Source organism: Mobula birostris, chromosome 12, assembly GCF_030028105.1.
Source record: "Mobula birostris isolate sMobBir1 chromosome 12, sMobBir1.hap1, whole genome shotgun sequence".
NCBI lineage: Eukaryota > Metazoa > Chordata > Chondrichthyes > Myliobatiformes > Myliobatidae > Mobula > Mobula birostris.
This window is the reverse complement of record NC_092381.1, coordinates 66,445,921-66,472,898: the sequence shown is the minus strand read 5'-3', so window position 1 is coordinate 66,472,898 and position 26,978 is coordinate 66,445,921. Positions and strand designations below refer to the sequence as shown.

The window sequence follows — 26,978 nt, the reverse complement described above, 5'->3', positions numbered from 1 at the left end:
CGACGGACTGGGCTGTATTTTACCCATGACGACGGACTGGGCTGCATTTTACCCGTGACGACGGACTGGGCTGTATCCATTACATTTTACCCGTGACGACGGACTGGGCTGTATTTTACCCGTGATGACGGACTTGGCTGCATTTTACCCATGATGACGGACTGGGCTGTATTTTACCCATGATGATAGACTGGGCTGTATCCATTACATTTTACCCGTGACGACGGAGTGGGCTGCATTTTACCCATGATGACGGACTGGGCTGTATTTTACCCATGACTACGGACTGGGCTGTATCCATTACATTTTACCCGTGACGATGTTCTGGGCTGCATTTTACCCGTGACAACGGGCTGGGCTGTACTTTCCCGTGACGACGGACTGGACTGTATCCATGACATTTTACCCGTGACGACGCTCTGGGCTGTATTTTATCCGTGACGACGGACTGGACTGTATCCATTACATTTTACCCGTGACGACAGACTGGGCTGCATTTTACCCGTGATGACGGACTTGGCTGTTTCCATTACCTTTTACCCGTGATGACGGACTGGGCTGTTTCCATTACGTTTTACCCGTGACGACGGACTGGGCTGTATTTTACCCATGATGACGGACTGGGCTGTATCCATTACGTTTTACCCGTGATTACGGACTGGGCTGTATTTTACTCGTGATGACGGACTGGGCTGCATCCATTACATTTTACCCGTGACGACGGACTGGGCTGTATTTTACCCGTGACGACGGACTGGGCTGTATCTATTACATTTTACCTGTGACGATGGACTGGGCTGCATTTTTCCCGTGACGATGGACTGGGCTGTATCCATTACATTTTACCCGTGACGACGGACTGGGCTGCATTTTACCCGTGACGACGGACTGGGCTGTATCCATTACGTTTTACCCGTGACGACGGACTGGGCTGTATCCATTACATTTCACCCGTGACAACGGACTGGGCTGTATTTTACCCGTGACGACGGACTGGGCTGTATCCATTACGTTTTACCCGTGACGACGGACGGGGCTGCATTTTACCTGTGATGACGGACTGGGCTGTATCCATTACATTTTACCCGTGACGACGGACTGGGTTGTATTTTACCCGTGACGACGGACTGGGCTGTATCCACTACATTTTACCCGTGACGACGGACTGGGCTGCATTTTACCCGTGACGACGGACTGGGCTGTATCCATTACATTTTACCCATGACGACGGACTGGGCTGTATTTTACCCGTGACGACGGACTGGGCTGTATCCATTACATTTTACCCGTGACGACGGACTGGGCTGTATTTTACCCGTGATGACGGACTGGGCTGCATTTTACCCATGATGATGGACTGGGCTGTATCCATTACATTTTACCCGTGACGACGGACTGGGCTGCATTTTACCCGTGACAGTGGACTAGGCTGTATCCATTACATTTTACCCATGACGACAGATTGGGCTGTATCTATTACGTTTCACCTGTGACGACGGACTGGGCTGCAGTTTACCCGTGGCGACGGACTGGGCTGTATCCATTACATTTAACCCTTGACGACGGAGTGGGCTGCATTTTACCCGTGACGACGGACTGGGCCGTATCCACTACATTTTACCCGTGATGACGGGCTGGGCTGCATTTTACCTGTGACAACAGGCTGGGCTGTATTTTACCCGTGACGACAGACTGGGCTGTATCTATTACATTTTGCCCATGACGACAGACTGGGCTGTATCCATTACGTTTTACCCGTGACGACGGACTGGGCTGTATCCATTACGTTTTACCCATGACGACGGACTGGGCTGCATTTTACCGGTGACGACGGACTGGGCTGTATCCATTACATTTTACCCGTGACGACGGACTGGGCTGTATTTTACCCGTGATGACGGACTGGGCTGCATTTTACCCATGATGACGGACTGGGCTGTATTTTACCCATGATGATAGATTGGGCTGTACCCATTACATTTTACCTGTGACAACGGACTGGGCTTCACTTTACCCGTGACGATGGACTGGGCTGTATCCATTACATTTTACCCGTGACGACGGACTGGGCTGTATTTTACCCGTGACGACGGGCTGGGCTGTATCCATTACATTTTACCCATGACGACGGACTGGGCTGTATTTTACCCGTGATAACGGACTGGGCTGTATCCATTACATTTTACCCGTGACGACGGACTGGGCTGTATTTTACCCGTGACGTCGGACTGGGCTGTATTTTACCCGTGACGACGGACTGGGCTGTATCCATTACATTTTACCCGGGACGACGGACTGGGCTGTATTTTACCCATGACGACGGACTGGGCTGCATTTTACCCATGACGACAGACTGGGCTGTATCCATTACATTTTACCCGTGACGACGGACTGGGCTGTATTTTACCCATGATGATAGACTGGGCTGTATCCATTACATTTTACCTGTGACAACGGACTGGGCTGCACTTTACCCATGACGATGGACTGGGCTGTATCCATTACACTTTACCTGTGACGACGGAGTGGGCTGTATTTTACCCGTGATGACGGACTGGGCTGCATTTTACCCATGATGACGGACTGGGCTGTATTTTACCCATGATGATAGACTGGGCTGTATCCATTACATTTTACCTGTGACAACGGACTGGGCTGCACTTTACCCATGACGATGGACTGGGCTGTATCCATTACACTTTACCCGTGACGACGGACTGGGCTGTATTTTACCCATGACTACGGACTGGGTTGTATCCATTACATTTTACCTGTGACGATGTTCTGGGCTGCATTTTACCCGTGACAATGGGCTGGGCTGTATTTTCCCGTGACGATGGACTAGACTGTATCCATTACATTTTACCCGTGATGACGGACTGGGCTGTATTTTATCCGTGACGATGGACTGGACTGTATCCATTACATTTTACCCGTGACGACAGACTGGGCTGCATTTTACCCGTGATGACGGACTTGGCTGTTTCCATTACGTTTTACCCGTGACGACGGACTGGGCTGCATTTTACCCGTGACGACGGACTGGGCTGTATCCATTACATTTTACCCGTGACGACGGACTGGGCTGCATTTTACCCATGACAACGGGCTGGGCTGTATTTTACCCGTGACGACGGACTGGGCTGTATCCATTACATTTTACCCATGACGACGGACTGGGCTGTATTTTACCCGTGACGTCGGACTGGGCTGTATTTTACCCGTGACGACGGACTGGGCTGTATCCATTACATTTTACCCGTGACGACGGACTAGGCTGTATTTTACCCGTGACGACGGACTGGGCTGTATCCATTACATTTTACCCGTGACGACGGACTGGGCTGTATTTTACCCGTGATGACGGACTGGGCTGCATTTTACCCATGATGACGGACTGGGCTGTATTTTACCCATGATGATAGACTGGGCTGTATCCATTACATTTTACCTGTGACAACGGACTGGGCTGCACTTTACCCATGACGATGGACTGGGCTGTATCCATTACACTTTACCCGTGACGACGGACTGGGCTGTATTTTACCCATGACTACGGACTGGGCTGTATCCATTACATTTTACCTGTGACGATGTTCTGGGCTGCATTTTACCCGTGACAACGGGCTGGGCTGTATTTTCCCGTGACGATGGACTGGACTGTATCCATTACATTTTACCCGTGATGACGGACTTGGCTGTTTCCATTACGTTTTACCCGTGACGACGGACTGGGCTGCATTTTACCCGTGACGACGGACTGGGCTGTATTTTACCCGTGACGACGGACTGGGCTGCATTTTACCCATGACAACGGGCTGGGCTGTATTTTACCCGTGACGACGGACTGGGCTGTATCCATTACATTTTACCCATGACGACGGACTGGGCTGCATTTTACCCGTGACGTCGGACTGGGCTGTATTTTACCCGTGACGACGGACTGGGCTGTGTCCATTACATTTTACCCGTGACGACGGACTAGGCTGTATTTTACCCGTGACGACGGACTGGGCTGTATTTTACCCATGACGACAGACTGGGCTGTATCCATTACATTTTACCCGTGACGACGGACTGGGCTGTATTTTACCTGTGATGACGGACTGGGCTGCAGTTTACCCATGATGACGGACTGGGCTGCACTTTACCCATGACGATGGACTGGGCTGTATCCATTACACTTTACCCGTGACGACGGAGTGGGCTGTATTTTACCCGTGATGACGGACTGGGCTGCATTTTACCCATGATGACGGACTGGGCTGTATTTTACCCATGATGATAGACTGGGCTGTATCCATTACATTTTACCTGTGACAACGGACTGGGCTGCACTTTACCCATGACGATGGACTGGGCTGTATCCATTACACTTTACCCGTGACGACGGACTGGGCTGTATTTTACCCATGACTACGGACTGGGCTGTATCCATTACATTTTACCCGTGACGATGTTCTGGGCTGCATTTTACCCGTGACAACGGGCTGGGCTGTATTTTCCCGTGACGATGGACTGGACTGTATCCATTACATTTTACCCGTGATGACGGACTGGGCTGTATTTTATCCGTGACGACGGACTGGACTGTATCCATTACATTTTACCCGTGACGACAGACTGGGCTGCATTTTACCCGTGATGACGGACTTGGCTGTTTCCATTACGTTTTACCCGTGACGACGGACTGGGCTGCATTTTACCCGTGACGACGGACGGGGCTGTATCCATTACGTTTTACCCGTGAAGACGGACTGGGCTGTATGTTACCCGTGACGACGGACTGGGCTGTATTTTATCCGTGACGACGGACTGGACTGTATCCATTACATTTTACCCGTGACGACAGACTGGGCTGCATTTTACCCGTGATGACGGACTTGGCTGTTTCCATTACGTTTTACCCGTGACGACGGACTGGGCTGCATTTTACCCGTGACAACGGACTGGGCTGTATTTTACCCGTGACGACGGACTGGGCTGCATTTTACCCATGACAACGGGCTGGGCTGTATTTTACCCGTGACGACGGACTGGGCTGTATCCATTACATTTTACCCGTGACGACGGACTGGGCTGTATCCATTACATTTTACCCATGACGACGGACTGGGCTGTATTTTACCCGTGACGTCGGACTGGGCTGTATTTTACCCGTGACGACGGACTGGGCTGTGTCCATTACATTTTACCCGTGACGACGGACTAGGCTGTATTTTACCCATGACGACGGACTGGGCTGCATTTTACCCATGACGACAGACTGGGCTGTATCCATTACATTTTACCCGTGACGACGGACTGGGCTGTATTTTACCCGTGATGACGGACTGGGCTGCATTTTACCCATGATGACGGACTGGGCTGTATTTTACCCATGATGATAGACTGGGCTGTATCCATTACATTTTACCCATGACGACGGACTGGGCTGTATTTTACCCGTGACGTCGGACTGGGCTGCACTTTACCCATGACGATGGACTGGGCTGTATCCATTACACTTTACCCGTGACGACGGAGTGGGCTGTATTTTACCCGTGATGACGGACTGGGCTGCATTTTACCCATGATGACGGACTGGGCTGTATTTTACCCATGATGATAGACTGGGCTGTATCCATTACATTTTACCTGTGACAACGGACTGGGCTGCACTTTACCCATGACGATGGACTGGGCTGTATCCATTACACTTTACCCGTGACGACGGACTGGGCTGTATTTTACCCATGACTACGGACTGGGCTGTATCCATTACATTTTACCCGTGACGATGTTCTGGGCTGCATTTTACCCGTGACAACGGGCTGGGCTGTATTTTCCCGTGACGATGGACTGGACTGTATCCATTACATTTTACCCGTGATGACGGACTGGGCTGTATTTTATCCGTGACGATGGACTGGACTGTATCCATTACATTTTACCCGTGACGACAGACTGGGCTGCATTTTACCCGTGATGACGGACTTGGCTGTTTCCATTACGTTTTACCCGTGACGACGGACTGGGCTGCATTTTACCCGTGACGACGGACGGGGCTGTATCCATTACGTTTTACCCGTGAAGACGGACTGGGCTGTATGTTACCCGTGACAACGGACTGGGCTGTATTTTACCCGTGACGACGGACTGGGCTGTATCCATTACATTTTACCCATGACGACTGACTGGGCTGCATTTTACCCGTGACGACGGACTGGGCTGTATCCATTACATTTCACCCGTGACAACGGACTGGGCTGTATTTTACCCGTGACGACGGACTGGGCTGTATCCATTATGTTTTACCCGTGACGACGGACTGGGCTGCATTTTACCTGTGATGACGGACTGGGCTGTATCCATTACATTTTACCCGTGACGACGGACTGGGTTGTATTTTACCCGTGACGACGGACTGGGCTGTATCCATTACATTTTACCCGTGACGACGGACTGGGCTGCATTTTACCTGTGACAACGGGCTGGACTGTATCCATTACATTTTACCTGTGACGACGGACTGGGCTGCATTTTACCCGTGACAATGGATTGGGCTGTATCCATTACATTTTACGCATGACGACGAACTGGGCTGTATTTTACCCATGACGACGGACTGGGCTGCATTTTACCTGTGACGACGGACTGGGCTGTATCCATTACATTTTACCCGTGACGACGGACTGGGCTGTATCCATTACATTTTACCCGTTAAGACAGACTGGGCTGTATTTTACCCGTGACGACGGACTGGGCTGTATCCATTACATTTTACCCGTTAAGACAGACTGGGCTGTATTTTACCCGTGACGACGGACTGGGCTGTACTTTACCCGTGACGACGGACTGGGCTGCATTTTACCTGTGATGACGGACTGGGCTGTATCCATTACATTTTACCCGTGACGACAGACTGGGTTGTATTTTACCCGTGACGACGGACTGGGCTGTATCCACTACATTTTACCCGTCACGACGGACTGGGCTGCATTTTACCTGTGACAACAGGCTGGGCTGTATTTTACCCATGACGACGGACTGGGCTGTATCCATTACATTTTACCCATGACGACAGACTGGGCTGTATCCATTACGTTTTACCTGTGACAACGGACTGGGCTGCATTTTACCCGTGACGACGGACTGGGCTGCATTTTACCCGTGACGACGGACTGGGCTGCATTTTACCCGTGACGACGGACTGGGCTGTATCCATTACATTTTACCCGTGAGGACGGACTGGGTTGTATTTTACCCGTGACGACGGACTGGGCTGTATCCATTACATTTTACCCGTTACAACGGACTGGGCTGTATTTTACACGTGACGATGGACTGGGCTGTATCCATTACATTTTACCTGTGACGACGGACTGGGCTGCATTTTACCCATGACAATGGACTGGGCTGTATTTTACCCGTGACGACGGACTGGGCTGTATCCATTACATTTTACCCGTGACGATGGACTGGGCTGCATTTTACCCGTGACGACGGACTGGGCTGTATCCATTACATTTTACCGTTACGACGGACTGGGCTGTATTTTACCCGTGACGACGGACTGGGCTGTATCCATTACATTTTACCCGTGACGACGGACTGGGCTGTATTTTACCCGTGACGACGGACTGGGCTGTATTTTACTCGTGACGACGGACTGGGCTGTATCCATTACATTTTATCCGTGACGACGGACTGGGCTGTATCCATTACATTTTACCCGTGACGACAGACTGGGCTGTATCCATTGCATTTTACCCGTGATGACGGACTTGGCTGCATTTTTCCTGTGACGACGGACTGGGCTGTATCCATTACATTTTACCCGTGACGACGGACTGGGCTGTATTTTACCCGTGACGACGGACTGGGCTGTATCCATTACGTTTTACCCGTGACGACGGACTGGGCTGTATTTTACCTGTGATGACGGACTGGGCTGTATCCATTACATTTTGTCCGCTTTTCCGTTCAAAGACATTGGTGTTTCAGAGAGATGGGGAGAGAGACTTGGACCACATGGAAGTGTTGTCTTGTGGAAGTGATAAAATTGGAGCTCTATATGAGTGCAGGAAGCAATAAAGATGTTTATATACCACTCAAGGAGTTGAGGATTGGGCCCTAAGTAGGACTGAAACAGACTGCTCTAAGTATTTCACAAAAAGGCAATTGAGGATTGGGCCCATCGAGTTCCCATAGTTCTACCTTTGATCTGGAGAAACTGACCGGATGCTGTTCTCTTTCCTGTCATCGACAAAGGTCCACCACTCTGGAGGTGAAATGTTCCCGCACCTAACAGGAGATTACGGTGTGAACGGTCTATTGGTCAATCAGCTGCTCTCACTTCCAGGGAGGTTATTACTGTTCTCGGCCCTCCTCATTCCCCACTGATGGGCATTTGTTATCACTGTGCAATTAAAGCCATCATATGTTTGTAATGAGAAACTCCAAATGAGTCTACTTTCAAAGAAATGGATTTTTTTTAGTTTGCCAGAGATTTCAGCTAGATAAAGTTGCTCAATAAACATTCTTCACTATCGAATTAATGGGCTGCTAACATTTCACATTACATCTAAAACAGAGTTTACACACAGAAACAAATTTCATCACCGCAGTAATTAATAGTTACTTAATTGCACCGCTGTCACCTTACTACCAGTTATAGAAGTCAAGTTCAAGTGGACCCAGGGGGAAAAGGTTTAGTGGTCCATGTACGATGATCTCTTCCAGAGAAAAAAATTAAAAAGGAGTTTAGTAAAGTAGAGGGCTATGCAGTATGGCAATTCTAGGCAGTTTCTAGTGTAGGTTACATGGTCAGCACAACATTGTGGGTCGAAGGGCTTGTAATGTGCTGTCGATGCCTATGGTCTATGTCCTAAATCAGGAGCAGGGATGGACAGAGCTAAGGTATAAGAGTAAAGGGCCTGAGGGTGCAGCAGGGTGAGTAGGCTGATTTGGAAGTGGACTGGAAGCAATGAGAAGAGACACAAGGTGATGAGCCTGCACACCAAGTAACATGAAGCCTGAACAGGCTAAAAGGCAGAGCGAAGCAAGACAAAACCACACATGGCAAAGAGGTAGCAGGTGGTCAGGAGAAGCACAGGGACAGCAGGGTGACCCTGAGAGTATGTAGCAAACTAGCCCTCCCTCCACTGACTCTGTCCATATTTCCTACTGCCTTGAGAAAGCAGTCAACATTCGACCTCTTCACCCAGGCAATTCTCTCTTCCTTCCCTTACTAACAGGCAAAAAATGCTAAAGCTGGAGAACGTGTACCACCAGTTTCAGGGACAGTTTCTGTCCCACTATTATAAGACTTCCAAATAGACCTCTGTGATGATAAGGATGAATTCTTGATCTCTCAGTCTACCACATCAAGGTCCTTGCACCTTGTAGTCTGCATGCATTGCAGTTGCTCTGTAACTGTAATGTGTACTCTGCATTCTGCTTTTCTTTCTCCATTTGTATTGCCTTATACTTATACATGAAATGATCTGTCTGGGTAGCATGCAAACAAAAGCTTTTCACTGTATCTCAGTACATGTGACAACAAGAACCCAATTACCAAAGTGGGTATGGATCTGGTGGAGTGAAGCTTAGGACGATACAAAAGGGATGAGAGACCAACTAACGTGCAGCAGAAAAGGAGGTGGCTTAGAGGACTGCACACAGTGAACCCAGAAGCAGGAATGAACAGTGCAAAGAGCCAACCAAGGGCTTCTGGGTAAAACAAGTATTTGTAAGTGGACCAGGCAGCAGAATTATAGAGTACAGCACATAAACAAATCTTTCCACCCAGTTCATTGTGTAGACTAAATTGCCTACCTGACTTGCCTGCTCCCATTTGCCTATTTTCTAAACTTTCCTATTCACACTTTTAAATGCTGGAATAGCACCTTCCTCAACCAGGTGTATAACCAGCCTTGCTGCAGACTCTCTGTCTGAAGAAATTTCTCTTTGGGTATCTTTTAAACCAATGGTTTCTAAAGTGGGTGATATTGTCTTCTTGGGGCAGTGGGAATTTCTAAAGCAGCGATAAAGATGAAATTGTCGACTGGAAGGGGAGTGCTCAGTAGCGCGGTGGGAGGGAGCAACAGTGGAATTACAGGCTTAATTTAAGAAATGAATTACTTATCATAAGCATTTGATCTTCAGTGCTTCATAATTGATTGCAATGATCATGTAATCACCTCACCTCTTGCTAATGCACCATTCTCTTAGACTTTGCTCAAAGCACATTATATTGTTGAAAAGCAATGTGACTCTTCTGTATTCGCCATATCTTGAGAAATCTGGACTGAAGAAATCCGAGCCCTGCCCATCTATTATTGCCATTCACAACTGTAATACCTTATTAGCTGGTATAATTCTCATACTCTAATCAAACAGTGACAAAATTCCTGTGAATTAGGGTGTGGCATTCAATGGGGTAAAGTTCAGCATCTGCCCTTTTGAATGGTCTTGACTGCATTTCTCTGGCCCAACCGATATATCACTGCACCATTTTATGTACCTTAGACAGACAGTCAGGTTTGGCCTGAGCTATGATGATGTTATAACTTTCCACTTTATTGATCGCAATGATTGAGGTTGGACTTCAACAAAAGGCGATTGACCATGATCATTAATCCATAATGAAAATGGTAGAAGCAGAACTAATGAAAATGAAGTACAGACGATATAGTCTGGAGCATCAGAAATAGGATTTATACCAGCATCAAGCAACCAGCAGTAGCCAATGTGTCTGTTGTGTGAAAAAGCTTTTTTTTTCAAATGAGGCAATAAAACCATCCAGGCTCCTTGAACACTTGGAGAAGACACTCTGATAAAGCAAACAAGAAATTAACTTATTTTCAGTCACTTCATGAAAACTTTCAGAAATGGAAAGCACTTCAAAGCATGTTGTCCAGCACTTCACAGCATCAGTAGTAGTTTGTATGTTTCATACATTTCATTGCTCATTGCTAAAACTGGAGAGCCCTATACAATTGGAGAAGAACTGATTCTTCCAGCAGTAAGGGAGGTTCTGAGTATCATTTTACATGTCACCAGACCAAATAAATAAAGCAATTCTGTTCAGTGACAACTCTGTTCAAAGATGACTAGATGAAATATCTGAGAACGTGGAAGACACAACAGAATTTGCTTTGCAATTGGATGAGTCAACTGTGCTAGAAAACAAATCTTTATTTCTTGGTTATGTTTGCTTCATAAAAGCTGAAAGCATAATTCCAGAGTTATTTGCAAGGGGACTAGAAACAGATATGAAGGGGGAATCAATTTCAGGACATTGTGCGATTTTTCAAAAAGAAAGATGTTCCTCTCACCAACATTCTTGCTGCTTATACAACAGATGGGGAAACCACAATGACAGAATGCCACCATTGAGTTATTACTTTCTTGAAAAGAGGTTGAAAAGAGGTGTACTGAACATATTTACCATTCTCTGTATAATTCACAGACAACATATTGTCACAAAAAACCCAAGTGATCGGCTGCACAAATCATTAAATACTGTTATCCCAGTGGTAAATAAAATCAAGTCACATGCTCTCAATTCTGAAACATCTTGAGAGCTTTGTATTGAGAATAATGAACAGTTTGAACACTTGCAGTTGCACAGAGATCAGATGGCTCTCAAAGGGAAACTGCCTGAAAAACTATGTACTTTCTAAAACTACAATAAAATTCTTTGAAGACACAAATGCTTCATTCAGTAATCAACTCAAGAATATTAGATATGACATTACTTATTTGTCAGAATTATTCACTAAGTTTAATGTAATCTATCTTCAATTGCAAGGAAATGATGTGAATCATATCAACGTCAAATCAATCGTCTCCACATTTCTATCCAAGTTAACCTTATTTAAGTACAACATCATCCATCGCAACCTTTGCTAATTTCCGAGCCTCTTTGAGTTGCAAGAAAGAATTCAAAATTCAATATTGTTTAATGTCATTTCCTGTACACAAGTGTAAAGGAGAACAAAATAATCGTTACTCCAGATCTGACAAAAACATAAAAGATAAAGAACACAATAATAAAAAGCACAATAAGTATAAATACACAAGATAGTTGACATACATATAATGAATGAATGACTATAAAGTGACACTAGAGTGTACATAATGTGAATGACAGGAAGTGATAAAGGTGTGATGGAATTAATAGGTGGAGGTGTTGATCAGCCTTACTGCTTGCGGAAAGTAACTGCTTTTCAGTTTGATGGTCTTGGTGTGGGTGCTAGGGAGTGAACAATCCATGAGCAGGGTAGGTGGATCCTTCATGATGTTACTAGCCATTTCTAGCACCTTTCTGTATATATGCCCTCAATGGCAGGTAGACTGGTGCCCATGATGCATTGGGCAGTTCTGACTACCCATTGTAGAGCTTTCCCATCTGCCGCAGGTGCAGTTTCTGTACCAAGCCGTGACCTAGCTTATCAGAATATTTGCTATGGCGCAGTTGTAGAATGAAGCGAGAATGGATGTGCAAAGGCCAGCTCTCTTCAGAAAGCAGAGGTGTTGGTGGGCTTTCTTGACTGTGTAGGATATGTTCTGCGATCATGAGAGGTTGTGTGTGATCTGCACTCCCAGATGTTAATGAGGGTGTAAGTGGACGGAGTTCTCCTGAAGTTGATAGCCATCTCCTTTGAATTGCTGACATTAAGGAAGAAGTTAGTTGCTTAGCACCAGTCCTTGAGCTCTTCCACCTCCCGTAGGCTGTCTCATCATTGTTGGTGATGAGCCCCACCACTGTCGTGTCATCAGTGGACTTAACAAAATGATTGCTCGGGTGCTTTGGCCGTACAGTCATGTGTGGGCAGAGTATACAGCAATGGGCTCAGCACACAGCCTGAGGGGTGGGGGTGGGGAAAGGGGTACCCATATTGAGGATGATGATGAGGGAGCAGTAGTTGTGCATCCTGACTATCTGAGGTCTGTTGGTTAGGATACCAGGTGATGATCTTCAAGTATACTGTACCCACCTGGGCGAGGTTTGCTGCATTCAGATGTGTTCAAAGCTCAAAGTAAATGTTATTATCAGAGTACATAAATGTCACCACATACAGTCCTGAGATTCTTTATCCAATGGGCATACTCAGCGAATCCATAGAATGAACAGGATCAATGAAATATCAAGTCGAGCAAATATAAATAATGAGAGCATGATATAACAGGATAAAGAGGTAAACAGAAAGAGATAAAGATTAACATGTCAGAGAGATTACAGGATCTTCTCTCAATCCAAGTTCAAGATTGGGTAACAAATCCATTCCTGCACATTTGTACTGAGGAGTTAACAGGAAGGATGGAGGAAGGACTAAACTCACCACAAAGTGAATTTGAGGATATGGTCTGAGAGTCAAGGAGGAGCTAACCCAAAAAAGTCTGGGAACGCTCACCTCGAACCTAACCCTCTGGGAGAGGTCTAGAAGTAATAGGCACCATCTCACTGTCTCAAGATAGAGACACCAAGGATGCACACAGGATAGGATAAAGCAAGAAGAGGAAACTTACGAGGGACAGCATTATACCTTAGAGAGCCGAAAGGATTATAGAAAATGCAGATACGAAATTAAAAATGGAAAATCAGATGACAAGCCAGTCTGTAGAAAATTACTGACATATAAAACTCAAGAAAATGGTCAGATGTTTTATAAATAGTTTGCCTGAACTACAATTGTGCATAAACTAAGATTGCCTGTTATGAGGTCTATACTGCCATTTTGTTTGGTCTGTCTTATCAGTGTTGATGCCCCATGGCCTCTTACATTAGCCATGTATGTTCTGGATGCCAGTTCAAAAAAGGAGATAGAAAGACATGGTAGAGATAGCAACAACAATGCAAAGGGAACAGGGGAGGGGAGTGTGCAAATGAATGGGTGTGCGTAGATCTGTATCTGTCAGAGTGCTAGAAAATGGTGGATGTGACAAGAATCACTGTAGAGCTTTGGAGAAGTCTGTCAGTGAGAAGCGGTTGGTGAGTGAGTGGGACCCGAGACTGATGGTGGGAGGAGTGAGCTGCCTTCATTAGTTAGGGTGTGAGTGGGAGGGGAGCAGTCCCACCCTCTGAGCCATCTGTGTTCAATGTCATTCTGTTCACTCCCTCGTTCTTGCCGAAGGATAATGTCTGATGGAGAGGGAGCACTGCAGCTGGTTCTCAGCAGGAACCAACAGATAGCAAGAGAAAATGATATATTATTTCACATTTATATAATCTGAGCTGATTTTCCTCCGTGAAACAAATCTAGTTCCTGGTATTTACAAATTACCACTGTTAACCTTAAAATAAACCAATATTTCTGACAATTTTCCCCAGCTTTGTCCAGAACTCAGCTCAAGGTTTTAAAAAAAATTTCTTACAAATTAGAGCCTTATTTAAGGACACATAAAGGAAAAAGGATAACAAAGGAAAAAGCTGTGGGTTATTTAATATTAAAAGGCAAGCCAAGCCTTAATGGAAAGCATGCAACTGAAGCCTGAGAGTGAGCTGTAAATTAATCTTCTGCATCATCTTCACAAAGAGGGACAATACTGACAACGTGGTTAAAGTGAAACAGTATGAAAGAAAGGATATACTGAACAGTGAGGTACAACATATTGATGGATAAGCCAGCAGGGTCAGATAAAGCGTAACACTTTTTTTTTGAAATGAAAAGACACAGAAGTCGCAAAAGCTACGACTTTTCTTTTCCAACTCTCTTTATCCCAGATGTTTTGCTGGAGGTTTGAAGGCCACTAATGTGCTTTAATTGTTTTAAAAGGTATGGACAGGATAATTACAGATGAATTGACCTACAGAATAAATTATTGAAAAAGGTTCTGGGGAACTGTATAAATTATCACTGATAAATCTACAGGTTAACTAAGGATGACTAACATGCATTTCTTAAGGTCACATATGACCAACCTGATTGACCAGCTTGCAGGGTAAAGAAACATTATCAGTGAGGGTAGCACACTTGATGTTTACACATGAATTTTAGCAAGGAGCTTATCAAGGTAGACAGCTAAGAAAATCTTCAGTCCATTGAATCCAGAGGAAATGGTTTGGGATCTAAAACTGGAAAATGGCAGAAAGTTAAGTGCAATGGTTACCACAAGGTTTTGTTTTGACTGTATCAATGAGATTCTGCATGGCTCAGTACTAAGTTCTCCATTTTTCAAGCTCAGTGTTAATAATCAGAAATTCACTGTAATTAAGCTACCAAATGGGAATCTTTGGAGATAACAAATTGTCCATGTGAGGAGGAAGGTTGCAGTACGTCGATGAACAGATGCAATGGGCAAAGTGTTGCAAATCAAACCCAGTCTGGAGAAGTGCACAGTTTACATTTGCGGAGAGCAAAAAGATAACAAGTGGATAAATGGTGGGATACAAAGAAAAGCAAAGGAATGAAAGAAACTCTTGATGTTCAACTACAGAATGCATACAGTATACTTGCCTAGTGGCATGGAATATAGAAGAACAAGAAGATCATGCTAGAATTGTAAATCCTAATTAAGTCACAATTACAGAATTCCACCCTGGTCTAATCACCACATTACAGGCAGTGGTAGAACAAATTTCGACTAAGCTTTAAATCTAAAACCATAACAAAATATAAGTAGCTGCCAATACCAGTAGGTTAATTACTTGTAGGAATATTTGAATTGCTGGTATAGTTTTCTGAAAATAAAATCGCAGATGTCTATTCCTTTAACTTAGCTCACAAGTGTTCCTTTGATTCCTTTGATCCATGGCAGTCTGATTTCTGATACAGACACGCAGGTGCTCTTATCTTCCAGATTATATACACTAACTTTGTATTGAGTCATTTATTCTTTGGCTAAATTGTACATACACATGAAGTTATGGGGTTGTCTGAGAATCTCCACGAGGCATAAACATTAAAGACTGATGTTAATTCTGAGTAAATTTACAGGAATTTGGACAGCCTCTGAAATCTAATACTTAGTAAAATTTTAAAAGAAAAGCTCAGTATCATTTCCTGTTTGGTACAGAAGTTTTGTGAACACATGGTTATGGTCCTCAATTGGAACCTTGCTAATCATCGGAGGATCCTAATGTGGAATTTAGTTGTTTGTATAAATCGGGTAGCACAGTAGCATGGCGCTTAACATAACCCGCTTTCAATTCCCGCTGCTGTCTGTAAGGAATGTGTACATTCTCCCCGTGACCGCATGAGTTTTCTCCAGGAGCTCTGCTTCTCTCCATATTCTCCGGGTGCCGAAGGTTTGTAGGTTAATTGGTCACATGGTGTAATTCAGTGGCGCAGGCTCCTTGGGCCAGAAGGGCCCATTATTAAAAAACATAGAACATAGAATAGTACAGCACAGTACAGGCCCTCCGGCCCACAATGTTGTGCCGACCCTCAAACCCTGTCTCCCATATAACCCCCCACCTTAAATTCCTCCATATACCTGTCTGGTAGTCTCTTAAACTTCACTAGTGTATCTGCCTCCACCACTGACTCAGACAGTGCATTCCACGCACCAACCACTCTGGATAAAAATCCTCTAATATCCCCCTTGAACTTCCCACCCCTTATCTTAAAGCCATGTTCTCTTGTATTGAGCAGTGGTGCCCTGGGGAAGAGGCGCTGGCTATCCACTCTATCTATTCCTCTTAATACCTTGTACATCTCTATCGTGTCTCCTCTCATCCTCCTTCTCTCCAAAGAGTAAAGCACTAGCTCCCTTAATCTCTGATCATAATGCATACTCTCTAAACCACGCAGCATCCTGGTAAATCTCCTCTGTACCCTTTCCAATGCTTCTACAACCTTCCTATAGTGAGGTGACCAGAACTGGACTCAGCACTCCAAGTGTGACCTAACCAGAGTTTTATAGAGCTGCATCATTACATCGCGAGTCTTAAACTCTATTCCTCGACTTATGAAAGTTAACACCCCATAAGCTTTCTTAACTACCCTATCTACCTGTGAGGCAACTTTCAGTGATCTGTAGGCATGTACCACCAGATCCCTCTGCTCCTCCACACTATCAAGTATCCTGCCATTTACTTTGTACTCTGCCTTGGAGTTTGTCCTTCCAAAGTGTACCACCTCACACTTCTCTGGGTTGAACTCCATCTGCCACTTCTCAGCCCACTTGTGCATCTTATCAATGTCTCTCTGCAATCTTTGACAATCCTCTACACTATCTACAACACCACCAACCTTTGTGTCCTCTGCAAACTTGCCAACCCACCCTTCTACCCCCACATCCAGGTTGTTAATAAAAATCACGAGAAGTAGAGGTCCCAGAACAGATCCTTGTGGGAGACCACTAGTCACATCCCTCCAATCTGAATGTACTCCCTCCACCACGACCCCCTGCCTTCTGCAGGCAAGCCAATTCTGAAACCACCTAGCCAAACTTCCCTGGATCCCATGCCTTCTGACTTTCTGAATAAGCCTACCATGTGGAACCTTGTCAAATGCCTTACTAAAATCCATGTAGATCACATACACTGCACTACTCTCATCTATATGCCTGGTCACCTCCTCAAAGAACTCTATCAGGCTTGTTAGACACGATCTGCCCTTCAACAAAGCCATGCTGACTGTCCCTGATCAGACCATGATTCTCTAAATGCTCATAGATCCTATCTCTAAGAATCTTTTCCAACAGCTTTCCCACCACAGACGTAAGGCTCACTGGTCTATAATTACCCAGACTATCCCTACTACCTTTTTTGAACAAGGGGACAACATTTGCCGCTCTCCAATCTTCCGGGACAACGAGGACATAAAGATCCTAGCCATTCCCGTGGACAACAAGGACATAAAGATCCTAGCCAGAGGCTCAGCAATCTCTTTCCTCGCCTCGTGGAGCAGCCTGGGGAATATTCTGTCACACCCCGGGGACTTATCCGTCCTAATGTATTTTAACAACTCCAACACCTCCTCTCCCTTAATATCTACATGCTCCAGAACATCAACCTCACTCATATTGTCCTCACCGTCATCAAATTCCCTCTCATTGGTGAATATCGAAGAGAAGTATTCATTGAGGACCTCACTAACTTCCACAGCCTGCAGGCATTATCTTCCCACCTTTATCTCTAATTGGTCCTACCTTCACTCCTGTCATCCTTTTGTTCTTCACATAATTGAAGAATGCCTTGGGATTTTCCTTTGCCCTACTCACCAAGGCCTTCTCATGCCCCCTTCTTGCTCTTCTCAGCCCCTTCTTAAGCTCCTTTCTTGCTACCCTATATTCTTCAATAGACTTATCTAATCTTTGCTTCCTAAACCTCATGTATGCTGCCTTCTTCCACCTGACTAGATTTTCCACCTCACTTGTCACCCATGGTTCCTTCACCCTACCATTCTTTATCTTCCTCACCGGGACAAATTTATCCCTAAACATCGACCACATGTCCATAGTACATTTCCCTGCAAAAGCATCATCCCAGTTCACACCCGCAAGTTCTAGCTTTATAGCCTCATAATTTGCCCTTCCCCAATTAAAAAATTTCCTGTCCTCTCTGATTCTATCCTTTTCCATGATAATGCTAAAGGTCAGGGAGCGGTGGTCACTGTCCCCCAGATGCTCACCCACTGAGAGATCTGTGACCTGACCCGGTTCATTACCTAGTACTAGATCTAGTATGGTATTCCTCCTAGTCGGTCTGTCAACATACTGTGACAGGAATCCGTCCTGGACACACTTAACAAACTCTGCCCCATCTAAATCCTTGGAACTAATCAGGTGCCAATCAATATTAGGGAAGTTAAAGTCACCCATGATAACAACCCTGTTATTTTTGCACCTTTCCAAAATCTGCCTCCCAATCTGCTCCTCTGTATCTCTGCTGCCACCAGGGGGCCTATAGAATACTTCCAATAGAGTAACTGCTCCCCTCCTGTTCCTGACTTCCACCCATACTGACTCAAAGGAGGATACTGCTACACTACCCACCCTTTCTGTAGCTGTAATAGTATCCCTGACCAGTAATGCCACCCACTTCCCCCTTTTCCCCCCTCTCTATCCCTTTTAAAGTACTGAAATCCAGGAATATTGAGAATCCATTCCTGCCCTGATGCCAGCCAAGTCTCTGTAATGGCCACTACATCATAATTCCATGTATGTATCCAAGCTCTCAGTTCATCACCTTTGTTCCTGATGCTTCTTGCATTGAAGTACACGCACTTTAGCCCTTCTATCTTACTGTCTTTACACCGTTTATTCTGCTTCTCTTTCCTCAAAGCCTCTCTATATGTTACATCTGGCTTTACTCCACGCACTTCTTTCACTGTTCTATCGCTCCGGGTCCCACCCCCCTTGAAAATTAGTTTAAACCCTCCCAAACCATGCTAGCAAACCTACCTGCAAGGATATTGCTCCCCCTTGAGTTCAGGTGCAACCCATCCAATCTGTACAGGTCCCACCTTCCCCAGAAGAGATCCCAGTGATCCAAAAACCTAAAACCCTGCTCCCTGCACCAACTCCTCAGCCACGCATTCAACTGCCATCTCCTCCAATTCTTACCATCACTATCACGTAGCACTGGCAGCAATACTGAGAACGCCACCCTTGAGGTCCTGATCGTCAGCCTTTTGCCTAGTTCCCGAAACTCACACTTTAGGACCACATCCCTCTTCCTGCCTATGTCGTTGGTACCAACATGTATCACAACTTCTGGTTGCTTTCCCTCTCGTACCAAGATTATTGTGCTGCATCTCTGAATAAATAAATAAAATTGTACTTTTTCTACTTGCTGATCTCTTCAAAAGCTTTGCAATTGAGTTCTAAAATTCCACTACAATGCAGTAAAGTGACATTACCTCTCGTCAGTGTCAAGTATCTACATCCTACTTCTTCTTCACACTTACCATGTATTCTTAGAGTTTAGGGATACGAGTTAAATATACTCACTGATCTTCCACAAAATTACATGAATTGTCCAGTAGAAGAGCACAATTCAGGTCAAGTGAGCACAATGCTGTAATTGAACCAGGATAGGGGTACGGGTAGGGATATGGTGGAGGAAGGAAGATGGGGGCTTGAGGAGGAAGGAACAGTATAGAGAGGTTCAGAGTTTGGGATAGTAGTGTTAGTTTATGAGGGCCCAAGGAATTGGCACTGTTTCACTGTGAAGCACATTAGAGAATCCAACAAAGGACTGCATATAAAGAAATCATGATCTAAGATCCTGCCCATGGAAGCTGTTTTCTGGACTGGTCACAGTTAAAATGGCTCGGGCCGAAGCCAGTGAATAAATGTTAAGGCATGATACAACGCTTAGACAGTGCTATATAGTGTGATTACTGACAGCAAGATTAGATAAATTTCCAAGGCAATAAAAGTCATAATACCCAGTCCTTGAAACTGCAGTGTGGCATATTGGATAGAGTACTAGGTTGTCAGGGGTCATGAAGACTTGACTTGGTCAGGATCTGCTGCTACCGGCACCAGTAACACTGCATTGACAGCAACTGGAGCTCAACAAAACTCTGCCTAGACCCTCAGTTGGTTTTAGCCCCAAATCCTGACCTCCCTGATTAGCTCAGGCCTGACATCTGCCCCCCTCTCCCTGACCCTGCACTGAGAGCTTCAGATACTCCAAGACACATGTCACCAGAAAGCCAACCCCCCAAGGCCTGTTGGGACTCCAATGGCAAAATAGCTCATTTAATCCCATGGAAATAAAACCACCTTCATTCTGGGTGGCATACTTATTAAGGAAGATGGATGTTGGTATTGTATAGGGGTTGGGGTGGGGGATGGGTGTAAATGAGGGCATTTGCTCCAAAGAGTGAAAAAAAAGGGACCTATTGGGACCTCAGTCTGGCACAGCTATAATAATGGCCACTTGAATTATTTTCAAGTTGGCGATAATAATATAACATTTCACCCCATTCCAAAGTCAATTGCATAGAGCTAAGAATATACTGTGTCATCCATTTTCTAGGCCTTTTTTTGTTTAGCTGCATATATTTATTTATGATTATTTTTTAAAGACTCTTTCATATCACCAAATACGGGTGCAAATGATACAAGCGGCTGGTACTACACACCTGTCAGCACTTGAGAATCTACCCAATTAGTCACACTCTTCTGTCCTCAAGCCCCAGCTCTACAAATGATTCCTTTGCAAATGTAAACCCACTTCTCTCGCACTGTCACCAGTGGTGGAAGGGGTTCATTATTCAACGACTGCTTGACAAAAACTATTTTCATTACAAATGTAGGCACAGGAATTTGTAATAGAATATAATTAAGGATGGAATGTACATTAAAATGGGAACAGCATTACATTTGTGAGCCTTGCCACAATTGACAATGATCCCAACCACTGGACCACACAAATTGAAATAAAAATACATTTGAACTTGACTGCCCCATTACATTTCCAAGAGATGATACCAGTGTGTTTAAAGGGGCCACTCAGTTATAATATTCACAAAAATCTGAAACTGGAGTTAATAAAGCAGGAAAAATACCGAAGTATCATTTCAGAAAAAGTGTTTTTTACCATCATTCAGTCAATAGTTTAGATATTCTCTCCCATGTGATTTTGTAATGTCTGTTAGTCTAGTAACTTAATTGGAGTCGCCGCCCTACAGATCCAGAGTCATAGGTTTGAATCCTACCATGATAGCTGGGGGATTTAAATTCAAGTCATGAAATTAATCTGGAATAAAAACTCATCTCTCAATAATGGAAGCTATGAAACGATCAGATTGCTGTAAAAACCTAGCTGATTCATGTTTATCCTCGGGGATGGAAAAATTACGGAATAATGGAGATACAGAGCATGAACACAGACCTCCAAGTTTTCTCCCCCAGGCAGTTAATCGAGTTAGCCACCCCCTCTATCTATTACCTCAGTCACTTCACTGTGCTGCAAACACTAAACCACTTCTTATAGTGCTGTTTACATTGTAAGTACAGACTGATATTTATTTATCACATTATTACATAGCTGTACTTTAACCTCTAACTTTATTTTTATATAATTCTTTATTGTTTATATTAGTTGAATGTTGTTTTTTTTTGTTGCATGCCACACCTAACCAACATACCACACCTAACCAACATACCACACCTAACCAACATACCACAGCAAATTCCTAATACATGTAAATATATGGTGAATAGAAGGGAAATTTTGAGAGTACTGAGTTTTGATGTTCCTGTGAGAATAAAAGGCAAGGATGACAGATTTAGAGAACCATGGTTTCCAAGAAATATTGAGGCCTTCGTTAAGAAAATGAAGGAGGTGCATAACAGGTACAGGCAGGCAGGAATAAATGAGGTACTTGAGGAGTGTAAGAAATGCAAGAGAACACTTAAGAAGGCATTAATTTGCTCTAGCAGACAAGGTGAAGCCTAAGGGCTTCGATAAATATAATAAGAACAAAAGGATAGCAAGCAATAAAATTGATCCTCCAGAAGATAGGAATGACATTTTATGCAAGGAGCTAAAAGAGATGGGGGAGGTCTTAAATGTGTTTTTACATATAGATGAGGCAAAGCAGCAGCAAGGCCATGTACTCTATGCAGGTTACAGAAGAGGACAAAGTCTATAGATGTGAGACAATAAAGCAATGAGGTCACGGGCCCTATACAGATTGCCGAGGTGTTTACTGCCTTCAGGCAAACTAGAGTGGATAAATCCACAGAGCCTAACGATATGTTTCCTTGGACCCTGTGGGAGGCTAGTGCAGAAATTGTGGGGGCCCTAGCAGAGATATTTAAAACATCCTTAGCCACAGGTGAGGTGCCAGAAGATTGGAGGACAGCTAATGTTGTTCTGTTGAATAAGAAAGGCTCTAAGGATAAGCCAGGAAATTACAGGCTGGTAAGCCTGATATCAGTAGTGGGAAAGCTATTGGAAGATATCCCAAGGAACTGGCGGAGCAGACTCAATGGGCCGAATGGCTGACTTCTGCTCCTTTGTCTTATGGTCTTATGTCTTATGGAACTGGAAATATAAGTGTTTGGATAGACAGGGACTGATTAGGGGTAGTCAACATGGCTTTGTGTGTGACAAGTTGTGTCTAACCAATCTCATTGAGCTTTTTGAGGAAGTTCCCAGGAAAGTTGGTGAAGGCAAGACAATGGATATTGTCTACTGGTCCCACATGGAAGGCTGTTCAAGAATGGTCAGTCGTTTGCATTTAAGATAAAGTAGTAAACTGGATTAGACATTAGTTTTGCAGAAGAAGCCAAAGGTTAGCTGCAGATAGTTGCCTCCCTGACCGGAGGTTTGTGATTAGTGGTGTGCCATAGCGATTAGTGTTGGGTCTCTTGTTGTTTGTCATCTGTATCAATAATCTGGATGATAATGTGGTAAATGGGATCAGCAAATTTGCAGATGGCACTAAGATGGAGGTCTAGTAGACAGCAAGGAAGACTATCAAAACTTGCAGTAGGATCTGGACCAGCTGGCGAAATGGGCTATAAAATGGCAGATGGAATTTAATGGATGCAAATGTGAGGTGTTGCACTTTGGGAGGACCTACCAGGGTAGATTTAAAACATGGCGAGTGGTAAGACACTGAAGAAGTGTGGTAGAACAAAGGGATTTGGGAATACTTATCCATAATTCCTTGAAAGTGGTGTCACAGTTAGGTAGGGACACAAAGAGAGCTTTTGGAACATTGACCTTCATAAATCAATGTATTGAGTACAGTAGCTGAGATGTTATGTTGAAATTGCAGATATCCCACCCTGCAAAAACTCATTTCACGGAGATAGCACCACCATTTCAGGGAGGTAGCACCCCCCCCGCCCCCGTCGGCCTCCAAGGGCACATGTATATGGGACATATGATTATGAAAGAACACAGCAATTTGTTTGACACATATTGAAACTATTTACGTACGTGTATATATATATACACACACACACATATATATACACACACACACACACACACACACACACACACACACACACATATATATATATATATATTCCTTGTTGAGTATGTTGTTGGCAATCTCAATGCTAATGCAAATAGCTTTTCTATTTCTTTTGCAAACTTTCCTTGTACTGTGATGTGGCTCTGCTGAAATGAACTGTGAAATACTTGAGCAGCCTTCCCTGCGATAGCCTCACTAATATGTTCTGGTCCCTAAAAGAAATAAAAGCATAAATAAGGTGTATCCTTATTATATTGTCTTATGTAATACTTTGTTTAGTGATTTTGTCTAATCTGTAAACCAATCTGTAATCTGGGTATATGCAGAAAATGTGACATTAAAATACAGTATGTACTTATATATTATCATGGAGTCATTTTTTAATTTTATTACAACTTTAAGCACGTCTACAGGGAGTTTAGCGTCATCATGTAGGACGTCAATAGAATAGCTCCTTAGCAGCTGGGCTAGTTTAAATAACGTTAGCTATGCTAATAAACGAATGACACCTGTTAAACTCACCTCAACATGTCTTTTACAGTCTTAACCCACCATGGGCAATAGAAAAGTCACTGTTGCAAACAGTGCAGTGAGCAACACTGTCATTATTTTTGACCCCTATTAGGCAGGGGTACACTTTAGTGTAGTCTGGGCTGGAGTGCGTTTTATATTTTCTTTTTTTGAAACACTTTGCCATGGCGGTGCAGGACATGAAACTGAACTGATGGAGACACAGAGGTCGACTGTAAAGCCCGCCCACAGAGAAAACTGATAGGTCTACTTAGCACAAAGAGGGACCAATCAGGATGTTCGCTCTTGCTCCCACTCTCGAACTCACTCCCACTCCCACTCTCTCTCCCTCTCATTTCTGGGATATTGTATATAATTTGCGGGCATCAGGGAGCTGCTATTAATACGCGGGAGACTCCCGGAACTTCTGGGAGAGCTGGGATGTCTGAATTGTATAAGATGTTGGTGGGGTCTAATTTGGAGTGGTGTCCAGTGGTGTCCAGTTTTGTTCACATACCTACAAGAAAGATGTAAATAAGATTGAAAGAGTACAGAGAAAATTTACAAGGATGTTGTCAGGACTTGAATATCTGAATATTCGGGAAAGTTTGAACAGGTTAGGACTTTATAACCGAGAATGTAGAAGATTGAGGAGAGGTTTGATAGAGGTATACAAATTTATGAGGGTATAGATTGAGTAAAAGCAAGCAGGGTTTTCCTCTGAGGTTGGGTGAGATTACAACAGTAGGTTATGGGTTAAGGGTGAAGGGTGAAATGTTTAACGAGAACATAAGGGGGAACTTCTTCACTCAGATGTGGAAGGTCAAGGACAAACAGCTCAGAGTATAACTGAAGAATGCATTTGATCTGAATGCCCAAGGAATTAGACCAATATAACTTAACAAAGAATTACTCGTGCTTCGTTCTTCCAGATTTCCAGCTCTTGCAGTTTTCTGACTTTTCTTTTAAAAAAAACACCACTTTCAAATACCATCCAAGTCACACACTGCCCTGAATTAGAAATGTATCATCACGTCTTCATCATTGCTGCATAAATCCTGGAGTGTGATCCCCAGCAATAAAGAGCAGTATGCTTCAGGAAAACAGCTCACTACAAATTACTGGAGGGGAACTAGGGACAAGCCGAAAATGTGCCTTTGGTCAATGACACCCTTATCCAACAAACAAATAGCATGCTTAGTGTTTTTTCCTAATGGTTCCCTCTCTGGCGATGCTCCCTCATGCCTGGAATGTTCCAGGAGATACCAGCATTCAAGCAAGGGGTCATACATCAATTTATATGTAAATGTTGAATGGGGAAAAGAAATGGCCATTGTGGCCAAATGTTGTCATTCCTCCATCTCTTAGCCAAGAACAGCTAACTTTAAACAAACTGGGACCTTGAGCTTTTTTCCGATTGCCTGGAAGGACACAGGCATCTTCTGTCAGCATTAAGAGTCCATTCCAAATTTTCCTTTCTGGGTCGTTTCAGAAGAAAATTGAAAGTCAACTACTTCGTTCTGGCTCTGGAGCCTTATATTAGCCAGAACAGGTAAAGAATGAGTCACCCTGCTGGAATTTTATGAGAATCTAGCCTCTGTTATTTATAATGATAATATTTAAATTTCATCTTTATTTACCAGGCTGAAGTTAAGTTCCCCAGCTGTAACAGGAAGAATTTGAAATCATATTTCTACAATGGTTAATGAATATACAAGATGTTGTATTCAGGCAACCAACCAGTAATGAGGTTTAAAATGCAAATCCTTGGGTTTGGTTTCTTTACACAAAAATAGCTCTTTGGTGTACTAAAACACTGACCCTGAATCAAGATTCGATATGCCACCCTCTGTTTTTTCCACCCTCCCCCATGACGCATCCACCAGGTCACAGATGAGACTTGCCTGCAGTGGGTTTGTTGCTTGTGATTGTGGTGTTCTGGTAGATGGTGCGCCTTCCATTCTGTGGCTGTCCAATGATAGGTGTAGCCGGAGAGTTTACATTGGACAGAATGCAGCCAGTCACTCTCTAGGAGAAAATTTAGAAAAGTACAGTTAAAGCCTCACTGCTTCCGTCAGCCATCAACATCTGGCAGATTCACAGTGGCACTGAACAGCTTCTTAGCACAGAGCAATTAGTAACAGCTCTCACCCAGTGAGCAGAGGGGCTTGTCTTTATTATTACCAATTAGCACCTTACTTAAAAGTGAAATCCCTTTATTTCATGCCTATTGTTAATTGGTGTTTAATTACTAAAGAGCAGAATTTCTCAGGAAAGGCTGCAGAAGATCAACTCATGGTCTTAAATATGGCATTTACTTGACACCTTGTAAAACCACTGGTACAGGCTTTGTATGTTGTGTTGGCACCAAGTATCTATTGTTACATTAATAAACGTTGCACCATTTTTCACCAGCAACATCTCACAACTGTTAAAGAAATTATTAGCTTGATCAGTTACCTCGCTCACTGAAGAAGCAGATTGAGTTTGGAAAGCTTACAAGCAGGTAGACAAGCAATTTGCATTCCTCTGCCCTCAATCCCAATACACCACTTCCTGCTTCTGCAGTCATCCCAGGGATCTGAC

General features: G+C 44.2%; 1 protein-coding gene across 1 annotated transcript in view; it reads right to left on the bottom strand.

Annotated features, from left to right (window-relative positions):
* nmnat2 (nicotinamide nucleotide adenylyltransferase 2) overlaps positions 1-26,978 on the bottom strand; it is a 416,424-nt gene that overhangs the window by 161,435 nt on the left and 228,011 nt on the right. The window contains exon 5 of the mRNA XM_072274710.1: positions 26,297-26,420. Coding sequence (XP_072130811.1) covers positions 26,297-26,420 — 124 coding nt within the window. The remainder of the gene's footprint in view (positions 1-26,296; positions 26,421-26,978) is intronic.